The following is a 14,504-nucleotide window of genomic DNA, read 5'->3' as shown; positions in this document are numbered from 1 at the left end:
AACAAAGAAGCTCTTTGATTGGTTCAAATAAAATGAAGTAACAGGAAATATCGTTATATTTTAGATAAATTTGATAAAGTGGACCAGTCAAGGAAATTGCATATAAAGCAACTGTCTTTAATTAATTCTATATCTCCTTACAGAAAAAGAAAAACAGAGTATTTAGGAAGTAAACTTTAATTTTAGTTAGTTAATTTCCAAAAGAACAGAAAAAAATCAACAGTTTTCACATCTATTTTTGTGCACTTTATTAATAACAATATGTACATTTGATTATTTAATGAATGGCATTCTGAAAGACAAACCTCAGTGAAAACAAACACTTCAAAGCTTTGACAAACTGAACCTCAGGATGCTGGAAAACTAGAGAAAAATGAAAAAAGCATCGCAAACGGACGTCCAAACGGGAGATCCAGCATCTTTATGATTCACCCTTTTGGGTCCGTTTTTAATATCTGCTGACTGAGATTTGTAGAATTTCACTTCAGTTTGGCTAATGACCTAAAACCTAAAGAAACAAGTTAAAAGCAAAGCAAAGATGAGGCAAACCTGCATTCTAAATTTTGAAATTGATTTATAAGAAACATGCTTTGATAAATAAGAAGAAGTCGTCGCTAGAAAAAAAAAAGCTTAAGCAGAAACAGCAGGCACTTGAGTTTGTCTTCACAGAGCGCTCAGACATTAACTAAGCTCTTCAAACATCATTTTTCCCATGATGCTATGTGAACAGAGGTATATGGAAGTCCTTATGGTCAAACAGAAGTGGCCTTGTGACAGGAGTGGGATCCTTGTCAGCTTTGTGCAGCAGCTTGAAGAGTCCTGTTCCAATGTTCATTGGAATTCCCATGATGATGCACTCAGACACTCCTGGAAGGGTAACACAGACAGATCAACAACATGCAGGTCAAAAGGAGGAAAGTTCTCAAGGCTTCACACAGCAGAAGTTACCGCAGACAGAGTCCTTCTGTCCAAAGTAGGCAGCGTCAAACAGATGGTCGGCGGTTTTCTCAAAGGAGGCCAGCATGAGGACGCTCTCCTTCATCTTTGCCAATCCGAATCTGGTGATTCCTAAAATCTCCCCCTTCAAGGACAAGAAAACATACTTTGAAATAACTCAAACAGGAAACTCAAGCATGTAAATGAAGGTTATAATAAGGATTGTACCTTATAAGACATCAAATCTGCGAGCAGCATGACGTGCCGCCGGTCGATGCTCATTCCGTGGTTCACCATAGTGTACTGAATCTCATTAATGATGGTGGAGCGGGCGGCCTCGATGCCTAAAGTCTTCTCCACCTGGTTTGGTCCACAGAGAAAATGCATTCAATTCCAACAGCAAATTATGTTTCTAACTTCAAATCCCACTCCGATCATTTTTAGATCTATTGTAAAAACGCTCCCAGTTGTCCTTTAAATATGATTATGCCACTTTAATGACATAGTTTCTGAGGTGAAGTATGAGTTGTTTTTACATAACAAATGCCCTCTTTTTCATGTAGTAGTTTTTGTGAACTTCTGAGTCATAGCAGCTTTCATAAAGAAGCCAAATTTTCTTAATATATGTCCTCCATCATCAGAAAAATGCAATAAAAACAAACTAAAAACACTAATTTAATCAGAGTGGGATTTTAAGCTAAGAGTGAGTTTTAAATATTTGTTTTTGAGGCTTTTTAAGAGTGAAAAAATGTCTTTAAATGATAATAGAGCTTATTGTTTTAACCTTTAAAAACACATTACCCCGTGACACTCAAAACATGTCGCTTCAATTTAAAAATTTTAGGTCAAACACCATAGAAAACCTGATTCAGCTTTGATTTTGCAGATCAGAAACCTTTTTATTTTTAAGACGCAGTACCTCATAGGTGTTGTTTGAAGTAGTTCTGCTCCCCTTCACTCCATGAGTGGCCATGACAGCTCTCATGTTGTCCCCCTCCACCAGCAGTTTGTACTTGTTCTTGCCACTCTGTTCGTCAATGTGGATGACCGCTCGGGCCACTTCGGGGATTCCTTGAACCACCACCTTCCCCACGGTAGGAAGAAAAAAAACAAACTTACACAAGGACACTAACGAGCAATTTAATTAAATCATCAAGTTGAGCTTTGAGATCGCTCCTGTCAGGTAATTTATCAGAGATCACTCAACAACCTCCGTTAGACCCCCTCTGGGGGGAAAAAAAAAAGCAGCCAGAGTTCATCCATGTTTAATGATTACATGAGGATTTCTAATATTCTTTTTATTGGAAAACTTCTAAAAAAAGCATTTTTGATCCACTTGATCAAATTTTAAACACAAGCAGACTGAAAAAATAAAATAAAAAATCTCCATCAGGCTTCAGACAACATCACAGCACTGAGATGATGCTTGATATTGCTGAACACTAACTAAGAAAAACATGGGGTAATAAAAAAAAAAACAAACAAACAAAAAAAAAAAACCTCACAGTCTCATGCTACGTTCATGCCAGGCTTGAAAACGCACCTTCAGGTGACCACTTTCAATTAAAAATCTCATTAGTTCTCACACACCTGGGTGAGCGAAATTTGTTTTCTGCATTTGACCCATTGCCTGGGGGAGGGGTGAGCTGCAGACACAGCTGTGCTCGGGAACCATTTGGTGGTTTAATCCCTCAATCCAACCTCTAAATACTAACTTTTAGAAAGGCGTGTCACACGTACCTGGAGCGTTCTTAGCTTAAGCTAAAGCCAACAGTTGGGTCAGACCTTATTTCGGAGGAGATCGTACATCTAATAGAGCCTCAGCATCATGTGGAGTTCCTCAGGGTTTGATTCTTCAAACTCTAGACTACAGTAACAGACGTTTTCCTGCTTTAAAAACCTGTCAAAAAGCTGTAGCTCGTTTTATTTTGAGTTTTGACCAAAATCAGGAGAGCTTACATCATTTCTTAGAAAAAAAAAAAAAAACTGCTTCCCCTATAATCTTGCAACCTCAAAACATTGTATTTTTCTGTGGATAACCTTCCGGCAGCAGCAGGTTGCTCTTCTGGGAAAAGCAAAGCTCTTCAAATTCCACCGTACACCAGCCACTTATCCCTACAGGTCAGATAGGTGTTAAAATAAGTCCTGAACTGCCAGCTTTCTGAGAACAGATGGACAAAACCCAGGAAATACCTTTATTTATATTTCCCAAAGGTCATCTGGCCTTTTCACAGATTCATTAGTCTGCGAATCACCAGTTCATATAAGGAAAGCTAATAAAGGTTGAACAGTCAAGTTTCCCCCTCACCTTAGGAAGTTCTTCTTTCAATGACTGCAGCACATAGTACATGGAGCTTTTGTTGTTCTCTCGCGGCGACACGCAAACCACTGCCTCGCCGTGCACGGCGATGTCTCCGGGCTTGACGCGCAGCTTGGACATGCAGATGGAATAACGCACCGTTTCAGCGTTCACCTGGAAGACAACGAGCTCTGATCAATAACCCAAAGGCGGTCAAGAGCAGCAGCGGCGAAAATAATTGGGTGTGTGCTGCACTGGGCGGACTAAAGATGAATAATGTAAGAACAAAATCGATAGTGAGTTCACTTAGGTTTGTGCAAATAAAGTGACTTTTACTCCCAACTGTGAACAAAATCTGTGACACCTACATCTATTTAGAGGATCGTATTATCTATTAGTTAGTGGCAGCACTTCATTTATAAAATTGTTTTTTAGAAAGAGTCAAACAAGCTCTTTTATCTGGATCTCAATTAACAAAATTAGAGTGAATTGTCAGCCATAGAAAAATACGATTAATTAACCGGTTTTACTAGCAGCCCATTTATAAATAGGGAGCTGAGGAGAATCAAATATGTACACAAGAGCGGACAGTTACAGTCACTTATCTAAATAATGGACCACTAATTTCCAAAGTTAATTAGGAAAACTGATTAGTCTCTCTTCTTCTGCTCCAGTCACTGTTGCTGCCAGTCATAGAGAGAAAATACAACAGGATATGATCACTTAGAAGAAGAAAAAAACTAAATGTTAAAAACCTACTTTGTTGTCCTTGTGGCATTTTTCTGATGATGGAGGACAAATATAAAGTTGTATTTCTAAGTACTTCTTTATTCAAATCGTTGTGAATCAGTAGCTGATAAAAAAAGCTCCCAGCTGCGTCTCATTCAAATGCTTTTAATGTGATTAATCACAACGCAAACGTGTGATTAATATGATTATTTTTTTAATAAATTGACAGTAAAGCATTATTAAAAACAAATATTCTAAATATAGTTTTTTGTGTGGTTTCATGTGATTATTCACAGATAAGTGGTTGGTGAATACTGCAAATAAATTATTTTTTTTCCAGGTTTGTAATTAATTAGTTATATTTTTTAATCAATTCATGTCCCTTCTTAAAACCAAAAATAAATAATTGGTAACTAATAGGTTTTTAGATACTAAAAAAAAAAAAAAATAAATAAATAAAAAGTTTACCTCCAATCTTAGCAGCCGTATTCTGTCTAGAGACAATTTCACCAGGATGAAGCAGTCATCCGGAAGAAAAACTTCTTCAATGTACTCGGAAATCTGTAAAGGGCAAATTCTAAAATTAGTTTTCCACTTGTTCAGAACTTACTGCCATTTTCCTAGGTGAAAATCATATTTATTATTTTCTTTTAAATGGAAGAAGAGAAGTTGAACTACCTCTCCAAGAAGAGTTTTCTCAATCCTTCCTTTCACCAGCCTTGCAAAGTCGGCGTCGTCTTCAACATCCAAATGAGCAGTGATTATAGGGGTACTGCACGGCGGGGGAACAGAGGACTTTCAGCTCATCATCCAAATACAGTTTAGAAACACATTCGTCACTCTGACCTCATCGGTCAAGCAAAGCTCGTTCAGATAAATGCGCTCATTAGTCCGCTGGGCCTCAAATTTCAGTAAAAGGTCATCAAGGAAATCGTTATAGGTCGAATCAGCGACAAATGGACCAAAATCCAGCTCCTTCACGCTTACAAACCTGATGTTTTTGGAAGCGTTGATGATCTCTTTGATGCGAGGCACCCCCAGAGTGATGTTCATGGACGCCACGCCGGCAAAGTGAAAGGTTTTCAGGGTCATCTGAGTGCCGGGCTCCCCGATGCTCTGAGCACACAGAGCCCCCACTGCTGAGCCCGGCTCCATCTGGGCTCTAGGAGACGGGAGATGTAAACCAAATCATCTTCTAGTTCAGTAAAATATGACAGATAACTGGTCACATCAAGAAGGCCTTGAAGAAAAAAAATCATCTATGAACTAAATATTCAGTATAAGTCTAAAACCATTCAAAAGAATTTGATTTACTTTGAAAATCTATCATTTGTGGTAAAAAAACTGAATATTTTCATAAAATAAAGCATAATTAAATATAATATTGAAAAAATGAATAATTTAGTGGAATTTGCATTAACTACTGATGTAAATAAGATACAGAGGGGCAAAAAAAAGTATTTGTTCAACCACTAAGTTCTTTTTCTGATGGTAGTCTTTGTTAATTCCGTTTTAGCTCTCAGCAGGTCATTCACTAGGTCCTCCCACGTGGTTCTGGGATTTTCGCTTTACTGTTCCTTTGATCATTTTGACCCCACGGGGTGAGATCCCGCGTGGACCCCCAGGTGGAAGGAGATTATCAGTAGTCTTTCAAGTCGTGTTTTCTGATAATTGCTGCTGCAGTTGATTTCTGGTGCAGGTCTACAACTTTGTTTCTGGTGTCCTGTGACAGCTCTTTGGTCTTGGCCACAGTTTGACTGTTTAACAGCGTTGACAGCGTTTTTCCCTTCCTTCTGTCTATCACAGTTGAAGTGCATCTATGATTAAAAATTACACACCTCTATCATCTTTTTAACACACATCTATGGTTGACTGAATACTTTTTAGCCCCTCTTTATACAGAGTTCAATCAGATAAATGTTGTCTTACAGTAAAACTAGGAAGTCAAAGAAAGAAAACTCCTTGTTACTACAGTAAAAACATGACTGAAATCAAACTTTAAGCTTCTCTTAAAGTTTTACAAGCTTCCTTTGATGTGACAGCTCAACAGGGAGAAGATAAATCCACGAATCAGAGCGTCAAATATTCACAGCACCTCATGTACTTGTCTCTGCAGGTTTCGAGAAACTTCTCCAGCTGAGTCGGTGTGATCCGGTCCAGCTGATACAGAACCTTAGGCTGCGATTCAAAGCAGAAAGAAGAGCAGCGCAAGTTCAGATGTGAGCTTCATAATCATCACAGAATTAAATATATAAAGGTGTAGGCTACCTCGCTTGTCCCATTATCGTTGATGCCGTACTTGTCTCTGGTCTTCTTGATTCTATCTGACATGCTCTTAATGAACTTTTTGATCTCCTACAATTAAAGGAAATCTGAGTTTTAGAACAAAAATAAGTGCACAGTGTTAGAGCTCAACACACAACCATGCAATGTAAAAAAAAAAAAAACTGGGGGTGAGAACAGAAGTAAAACCAAAAAAGCAATCTTTGTTTTTCCAAAGTGCACAGGTATTAGCTCCAGTCCTGGATTGAGTCAAATGCTACGCTGTTAATCACAATCAGTTGCATTTAATTCAACCGGACGTCTGTTTAAACTGTTGCTGTCACGCCATTCGGGATTCTGGCAGCATGCTTGCTCGGTCACTGTACCTCCAGGTACTTCTCTGAGCCAGTTTCTGTTAACTCCTTCACAGCAGAGGAGAAACAATCACATGATTGACAAAAAACTAACACAAAAACACCTGCAAGACAATGTCTGAACTATATTCACAACAAGCTACCATTTGAAAGATACATACCAGCAGCTCTTTATGGGTTCATGAAAACAATGTAATGTTCCTTTACCAACATTAACATAAAAAAGACACTTTTTAACATGTTCTTGCAGCATTTCCCTGATGATAGAGGACATATATTAAGAAATTTTATTTCTGAGTATTTCTTTGTTCAAATCAATGTGAATCAGGTGCAGACGAAAAGATGACTTTTGGGAAAAAAGCGTATTCGTGACGTAGCCACAAGTTCCCTTCTCTACTTAAACAGAGAGCTCCCAGCAACAGGGAGAGAAAAAGGGGGCGGGGTTGCTCTGAGCTAACGGTCCCACCCACTCATAGGCAAATTTCTACATGATCTCCTGCCAAGAAAACGACCGATTTTTGATGGTTGGAGTGGGACTTTAAAGGGTAACCAAACAGGACAGTTGGAGGCTGACTCCACCCACAGCCGAAATCTGAACATAAAGTCAGAGGGGTGGGGCTAGGGAATGGGATGTTATCATTACAGCTGCAAATCATGTTGTGGGACTTCTGAAATGATGGTTTGACCCATCAAAAATTCAAATATAATACCTCAATTCAACCTGTAGGAGGCAGAACACAGACGGTTTTTGACTATATTTTTGAAAAATTAAACAAGTTTATATTAATTTGGCAAAAATTTGGCAAAAACCAACAGACAGCACTTTTAAAGCTCCATTTGTAGAGGTCAACTTTAAAAAAAAAACAGAAGGAGTGATGGGAGTTACCTCCAAGAAGCTGTCTCTGCAGCACAGGAAGTCGGCTCGTTTCATGATGGCGTCTGAAGTGAGGACCAGCTCGTTTTGACTGAGCGCCGGCTCATCCGGGCACGTGTAGACCGCCTGGGAACAGAGAGGCGGTCAGAAACGGCTCCTCACTGCAACTAATCTGACACAAACCTGAAGGAAAACTGAATCAAATAAAAATTAATTGCCGTTTTTGCATTTGAAATGTAGGGAAAAAAGTGAAAATAAGGACAAAACTGCTGTTTCATTTGTTTTTTTATTAAAAAATACCCCTCCGGCAGTGAACTGCCTTTCCTTTTTTTGATGATTCATTCTATTTCACACAGAAACGTATGTGAATCACAGCTAATTTATTCTTGATTACTGCAATAAAAAGGTTGTTAATATTCCTCTGGATATATAATTTGTTCTTCGCTCACATCCTCAGCTACACTTCCTTCCTTAAGAGCAAATATCTTATAGCAGGAAAAAAAAAAGTTTTGTAATTGATTTTAACAGATGTGAAATATCTCTTTAACAATGTTAGGAAACAGACAAACAATTTGTTTTGTTTTTTTTGTGTGTTAAAACTGTCAGTGACGGAAAAACAAGCAATCAAAAATTAAGATTAGGTAGAAAAACATTTTGGGGCTTCAATGCATAATGATCAAATACAGACAATAAACCAGCAGCTGGAGAGTTGCAAAACAGAGATAAGTATTTCTCATAATAATGAAACCCAGGATGAGAAGAAGCAGCCAAATGCAATCGTTTGGTGCTGAGAGAACAATGGAGGAGAAGCTTTAATTATGACTTGAATTATGAAACTTTGTGGAAAAAAACGGTGAATATTAAACACTTTAAAGTCTCAACAGCAATAGGAAAGAAAGGATCTGTGATAGATAGTGCATCGTGTTTCAGCCGGCCATGTGATTTGATTCCCATTACAGATGGGAATTTAATATAAAAGAGAAGCACAGACATTCATCTGGCTGCTAAAATCCAAACTTTCATGCTCCGCTCTGTGAAGATAACAGAAGCTGAGGGGGTCAACCATGACGGAAAAACCCAGAAAAAGGACAAATGTGAAACAAAAGCAGGAAGAGAGAAGATTAAAATATTTAAATATTACACAATAAAGTCCCAAAAAGTTTTTAAATATTGTGGCTGAAAAGTTACTCAAAACACCTTTTCGCCAAGTTGTAACTTAAACCTAAATTGGAACTAATAAAAGTTTGATTAACTCACCCGGATATTGTCCAGCACTCTCTTGAACTCCAGAGGCTCGTCCTTTCCCTCCATGGCAGCCGGGTCCAGACCGTCGCCGCCGTATATGAACTGGATGATGTCGCCCATGGAGCTGCGCACCGTCAGGTCGTACTGCGAGCACAGATCTTCGAGGGACTTCACCAGACGCCTCTGTCCAAAACATTCAAAGGGATACAACAGGAAAACACAATAAATGCCACCATCCCAGACAGGAAATTGTGTATTTATGAACAGGAATCCCAACAACTTTTTAAACTAAGTTTTTCTGTGTTGCTGGTTTAGAAAGTAAATGTTTTTTGTTTTGCTGCAGCTTCCTCGTCCTGATTTGCAGGTGTGAGCGCGCAACATTATCTGTCTGCATCGTGATGGACTGATGCCACGACTGCAGTGCTGGCTGGAATACTGTGGCAGCTAGAAGGCTATCCAGCCATAAAGCAGATGCAAAAAAAAAGATTATTTACTCACATAGTTCACATTTTACCCTTAAAAAATCTTTCTATTACCCTGCTGTTTTAATTTGACCTCACAGCCGTTGTAGTTATGTGCAAAATGACCTTAGAGATGCTGCTGAGATGGTTTTTCTTGCAGTTTGACATCTGCACAGCAACAGGAGCAGATTGTGGGGAGAGGGCCGCGTTACCTGCATGTATCCGGTCTCGGCCGTTTTCACAGCAGTATCCACCAGACCCTCTCGGCCCGCCATGGTGTGGAAGAAGAACTCAGTGGGAGTCAGACCGGAATAGAAGCTATCAGCCACAAAGCCCTTGGCAGCAGGCAGCTGGTGAGACATTATAATTGAGATAACTAAGCATTCAAGAGTTTTCTAAGTGTTTTAGGCCATTTCTGCTCTGCAGTTTAAACCCAATTTCCCCTATAAGTTGTTTTTATTGGAGTTTATAACTGGAAGAAAACTGCATTATAAATAGAGGCAGAAAAGCAACACTCGCTAATGAAAATGATGGAGTACCAAACGTTTTCCTTTAACCATCATGAAAGGCTTTTTCTCAACTCTAACTCAGTCTCAGCCATCGATAGAAATTTATACATCCGCACTATGTTATGACTAATGACCCTGAGAGTTATTCAACAATTAGAATGGAGTTTGTTCTTACTTTTGAGTGTTTTTCAAAGTGAGGCAGAGAACGGTTCTCAAAGCCGTCGGGGACTCGAGAGCCACTTATGGCCTGCTGGCCCACGCACGCAATCATCTGAGAAATGTTAATGAAGGAACCTGAAAGAAAACAGACAAACAATGAGGACACATGCAAGCGTTTCAAACATGGAAAAGAAATGATAAAAGATATTAGTATAGTAATAATAGCATCAATTCCTCATCAAAGTCTAGAAGAATGTTGTCATTATGAATAAAGTTTTATTTAAACACATTTTTGTCACAAATTGCCTGAAAGAATGTAATGTACTTTACAACTATTTAAGTTGTAGTTTTTAAAATGATAAAACAGAGAAATCAAAAATGTATTCGGAAATTACTCAAAAGTTGTCCATTAAAGTTAAATTTTATTAGTTTTTTTCTCCTCTTTTAAATTTAGACTGATTTCTACGGTATTGATGCCTTAGAGCATCAACAGTGGAACTTCAGAAACGAAACACACGAAATTAGTTTCTCTTTGGACAATCTTTAATGCAGGTAATTTACATAATTTGAAAAAAAGTGTTCTAATTTAGATCAAAGTTCACTCTGGCTTTAATTAGAGGTTAAGCAATTATAATACAAATTAGGAGGAGTTAAAGTTCCAGCCTTCTAAAAAAAAAAAAAAAAATCAGCCATTTTTTAAATGACCTGTTTCAAATTAGATTGGACAAATGTACTTTTTTTTTATTATTTCAGCAATGCGTTTATTGATTCAGACTTACCTTTGGATCCACAAAGAGCCATGATGAGTGGGCTGTTGCTCTTGTCCAGCTCCCTGAGGCAGGCGCTGCCAGCTCGGTCTCTGATCACGGAAAGCTCCCTCAAGATGAGAGCCTGCCAAAACACACGAGCAAAATGCTGTTGTAAACCAAGACATAAACAACAAGTTCTACTCTGCCAACGTTATGCACATAAATAGAAAAAAATTCTACAAGAAACCAAGTAGTTGATATGGACTTAATTGAAATAGCCCTAAAAGGATGCAAAAAAAAGTGACTCAAATTAACAAAAAAATGAATTAAAGTTGAGGAGAAAATGGTTTTCTATAAAGGGTTTTACGCCATACTAATGAGTAATTATGAGTAGGTTCTCAAAGACAGAGGGGGCAAAAAAATGTGTTTAAGTGTGTGAGTCAAGGGTTCAATGTTTATCAAGCCTGCAAAAGACAATGAACATAACATAAATTCTAAAAATCTTTTTTTTTCACTTTTTATCCAAAATTTTCTACAGAGATTTCTAATGGAAACATTTTCCAATGAACAAAAAACAAAAAAAGAAAAAAAAAAAATCAGCTCATGGTTTTTTTTACCGTTACTGTTATAAAGGTGATGTTTGCCATTTTGTAATACACAATAGTTACAACTGGAACTGACCTGATAGTTTCCACCTAAAAACAACACTATTAAACATTATTTAAGGGGAAAACTGTCTGCATTTATTTGCAGAAGCTCTTTCCAAAGCTTTTCTGAACTTTTATTAAACGGAATTTTTATCTACAGCCAAAGTCTAATTTTTGGTAATAAAAATCAAAATCTCCTGCAGCAGCATAAATCTTAGTTGCCAGAGATTTTTGGTGTCTCGTCTCATAAATGTTTGGCTTTGAGCTCAGGAAATCCTCAGATTTGAAGGAAGCTGTTTATCATTCAGAGGACATTTGTTTATGGTTATCAAAGAGGCGAGAACTCTTGCTTGTGGTCTTTCAACTGGCAAATGCACTAGCAGTGAATTGTGGGATTTGTAGTGAATAAGCGGCTCATGCGAGCCAGCTCCAGCAGTGATTACAAAGGCCAAAATTCATCCTATTGTGTGTCCACAGCCTACATGAGCTTAGCATCTCTGTGCAACGTGGACGGTCTCTTAGAGAGACATTTTTGAACCTCTGCTGGAAGTAAAAAGACTCATCAGACTCCAGAAGAGTTTTTACGACTTGGCATGCTGTGGAAAATGCTGTGACACCAACCTCCAGCGTCTCCTCTGCAGTGCAGCCAGGCTGCTGCTGTAATTTCCCCGTCTTCAAAGCTTCGATGTATTCATCACACTTCGTGTAGCCGTCGTCTAGCAGGTCCTGCTTGGCCTTCAGCAGACCGTGGCCAGGAGTCACATCGCCAATTCCAATGGAGAATCCTCTGTTGGCTGAGAGTTTAAAAAAAAAAAAGATTTCCTTGAGTATAATGCATTTACATTTTCTTTTCAGTGATAAAAAAAATATTAATTTTTTTTTCAGATTGATTTTCCCATGTCAAGATAAGGAAAAGACAAACAAAATGAATTCTAGAATAAGTAAACAAATAATATTGTCAGTTTTTGCACAAATGGTTCATTTTTCAACATGATATGAATGTATGACGTCATATTTGAAGAAAATCTATCGTACTTTTAGACCACAAAACAAGAAAACTTTCCCAAAAGTTTTTTTTTTTTTTTAAGAAATTGATAAGAAAAACTGGGGTAGAAAACTTTGATTAGTGCTTTAGTACTTGTACACCCACAGCGTAAACATCACAGACCACCTACAGAGAAAGACTGGAGCGAGCCTGGCCAGACGTGACATAGCGTTTGCGGCCTCCAGCTGTCCCCAGTCTCTCAGCAAGATGTAGAAAATGTTGTTCTTGGATCCGGATCCCAAGGTGCCTTTGTCCATGCTGCCACACATCAGCTCACTGTTGTGAATCACCACAACTGGGAAAACAAGGACATAGAATGCAAAACTCAGGAAAGATCAGGAAAGGTGTTATCCTTCACCTCTGGAATCCCAACAGAGTGAAATTAATATTAAAGAATATTTAACTTCCTCAGTTAAATGAAGAAACTATGAAAAACTCTTATTTTAAGATATCACAATTACATTTTTTTTTATTTCTGCATCCTTTTATGAACTAAAAGTAATAAATTGAAGCAGAAATCAGCACGGATGACAGTTCCCACCGGGTCTTTGTGTCAACCTGCTGGAGCTGGCTATAAAAAAAAATTCAACTTTTTAAAATTTCTTCTGTCAAAAATGGTCCATTAGTAACATTTTTCAGTTTTATTCTACTTTAAGGTCGTATCACAATCTTTCATCGGGAAGAAAATGTTTTGTGTTGAACTGTGCTCCCAACAGATCAACTCAGAAAGGTTTTTTTCCTGGGATGAACTTGGAGGGATGTCAGCCCTAAAAGCGATTGTCAGTGAGTTGTGATGCTAATGCTTTGTATTCTTCCTCATTGGAGACTTTTTTCACATTTTCTGTGCTCACGGGATGTGCATGTGTGATGAGACGCTCCTGAACGCCTTAAAAACTCCAAAATTAAACATTTAGATGAGCTTCAAAAGCAGAATCAACTGCAGTTTAGGCGAAATCAAGAATAAACTGATTTTTTGTTGTACTTTAAAAGTATTTTAATATGAAATATACCTGTGATCATTAACTAGAATTCCTGAAGTCACTTTGCAGATAAAATGTCCCTTCAGCCTTTATCAAACCATCTGCATGAGTCTCACAGCGGGGTTTTCTTTTTGGCTTTTCAATCTACCCACAAGTAAACATCTTCACAGTTGCTATAGATACCAATCAAAAGTGAAGCTGAAAAAAAATTTTTCAAATTACCAGCAACACTTTTTTTTAACTGACCATCAATAAGAATCAGCACAGGAATGTGTCTTAAAATAGGATATTCAATGGAAACTGGAGGCAAGAACACTGGAGGTATAGTAGAGGCTGCAGCTTTAGCGCATTTTATTAGTAAAAATATAATGACTTCTGTCAGTTTTTACAAAAAAAAAGTTACGTTTCATTTTATTCTGTACTTTTTACGTTAAAAGTGTGCAAAAACTCCACTCCTTACACATAATGGGACATTTACAGCACTTCTTTTCTACAACCTACTCTAAAACCTCTAGGGGTGTCAAATTATCACGTTATTTGCAATTAATTAATCACAGACTACAACATGTCATAAATTTAGATGACAATGCTTCAAAATTGCTTTTTACAGCAATTATTAGTGTTTGTAATATAAAACAATTATTTAGATTAATTACTTACAGGTCATGATTAATTAATCACAAAAAATTAAGCGTATGACAGCACTAATAAAACATTCCAAATAAACATTTTAAGATTGCCAAAACAACTAAAGAGAACTTATGATCAACTGAATCATGTAAGAAACTTTAAGTTCAGATCAGACGAGAACAGACGAGAAAGCCTCAGATTTTGACTCAAAAAAAAAAAAAAAGATTTTTTAAAAACGCAAAAAAACATATCAATTTGTAAAATTCTTTTTGAAAAATGAAGAGATTTTATGACCAAAGTTCACTTTTTGTTTCTAAACTTCAGACATAAAATGATGAGGATTAACTAACATTTAATTGCCAATTTTTTTAGGTCCTTTCGAAGATAAACTCGAAACTATGAGACAATCAAATGAAAGAAATGTAAAGGATTTAGGCAAAGATCTATCATGTACAAACCCGTTCTAAAAAAAAAAAGTGAGATAAATTGGAAAAGTTTATTCATTTACATTATTAAACAATTAAATACTTGAAATAAATCAAACAGTGGGTCCTATGTTTTATTAAATGTAATCATTTTTAATAGAATTATGGAAACAAATAAGC

At 37.4% G+C, this 14,504-nt stretch overlaps 1 protein-coding gene across 2 annotated transcripts in view; it reads right to left on the bottom strand.

The window, feature by feature from the left end:
* Window positions 1–161: 161 nt before the first annotated feature.
* polr3a (polymerase (RNA) III (DNA directed) polypeptide A) overlaps window positions 162–14,504 on the bottom strand; it is a gene marked incomplete in the record, with an annotated part of 19,613 nt that continues 5,270 nt past the window's right edge. The window contains 18 exon segments of one of the 2 annotated variants that reach the window (XM_024285144.2): window positions 162–635; window positions 692–867; window positions 949–1,081; window positions 1,165–1,296; window positions 1,856–2,020; window positions 3,245–3,409; window positions 4,433–4,525; window positions 4,643–4,736; window positions 4,956–5,126; window positions 6,060–6,142; window positions 6,233–6,319; window positions 7,487–7,600; window positions 8,732–8,902; window positions 9,393–9,530; window positions 9,865–9,983; window positions 10,628–10,739; window positions 11,866–12,038; window positions 12,420–12,584. In XM_024285144.2, coding sequence (XP_024140912.1) covers window positions 719–867; window positions 949–1,081; window positions 1,165–1,296; window positions 1,856–2,020; window positions 3,245–3,409; window positions 4,433–4,525; window positions 4,643–4,736; window positions 4,956–5,126; window positions 6,060–6,142; window positions 6,233–6,319; window positions 7,487–7,600; window positions 8,732–8,902; window positions 9,393–9,530; window positions 9,865–9,983; window positions 10,628–10,739; window positions 11,866–12,038; window positions 12,420–12,584 — 2,264 coding nt within the window. 2 annotated transcript variants of the gene reach the window in all.

Source organism: Oryzias melastigma, linkage group LG19 (assembly GCF_002922805.2).
Source record: "Oryzias melastigma strain HK-1 linkage group LG19, ASM292280v2, whole genome shotgun sequence".
Classification (NCBI taxonomy): domain Eukaryota; kingdom Metazoa; phylum Chordata; class Actinopteri; order Beloniformes; family Adrianichthyidae; genus Oryzias; species Oryzias melastigma.
The sequence above is the reverse complement of the archived record's forward strand: the minus strand, read 5'-3'. Positions and strand labels throughout refer to the sequence as shown.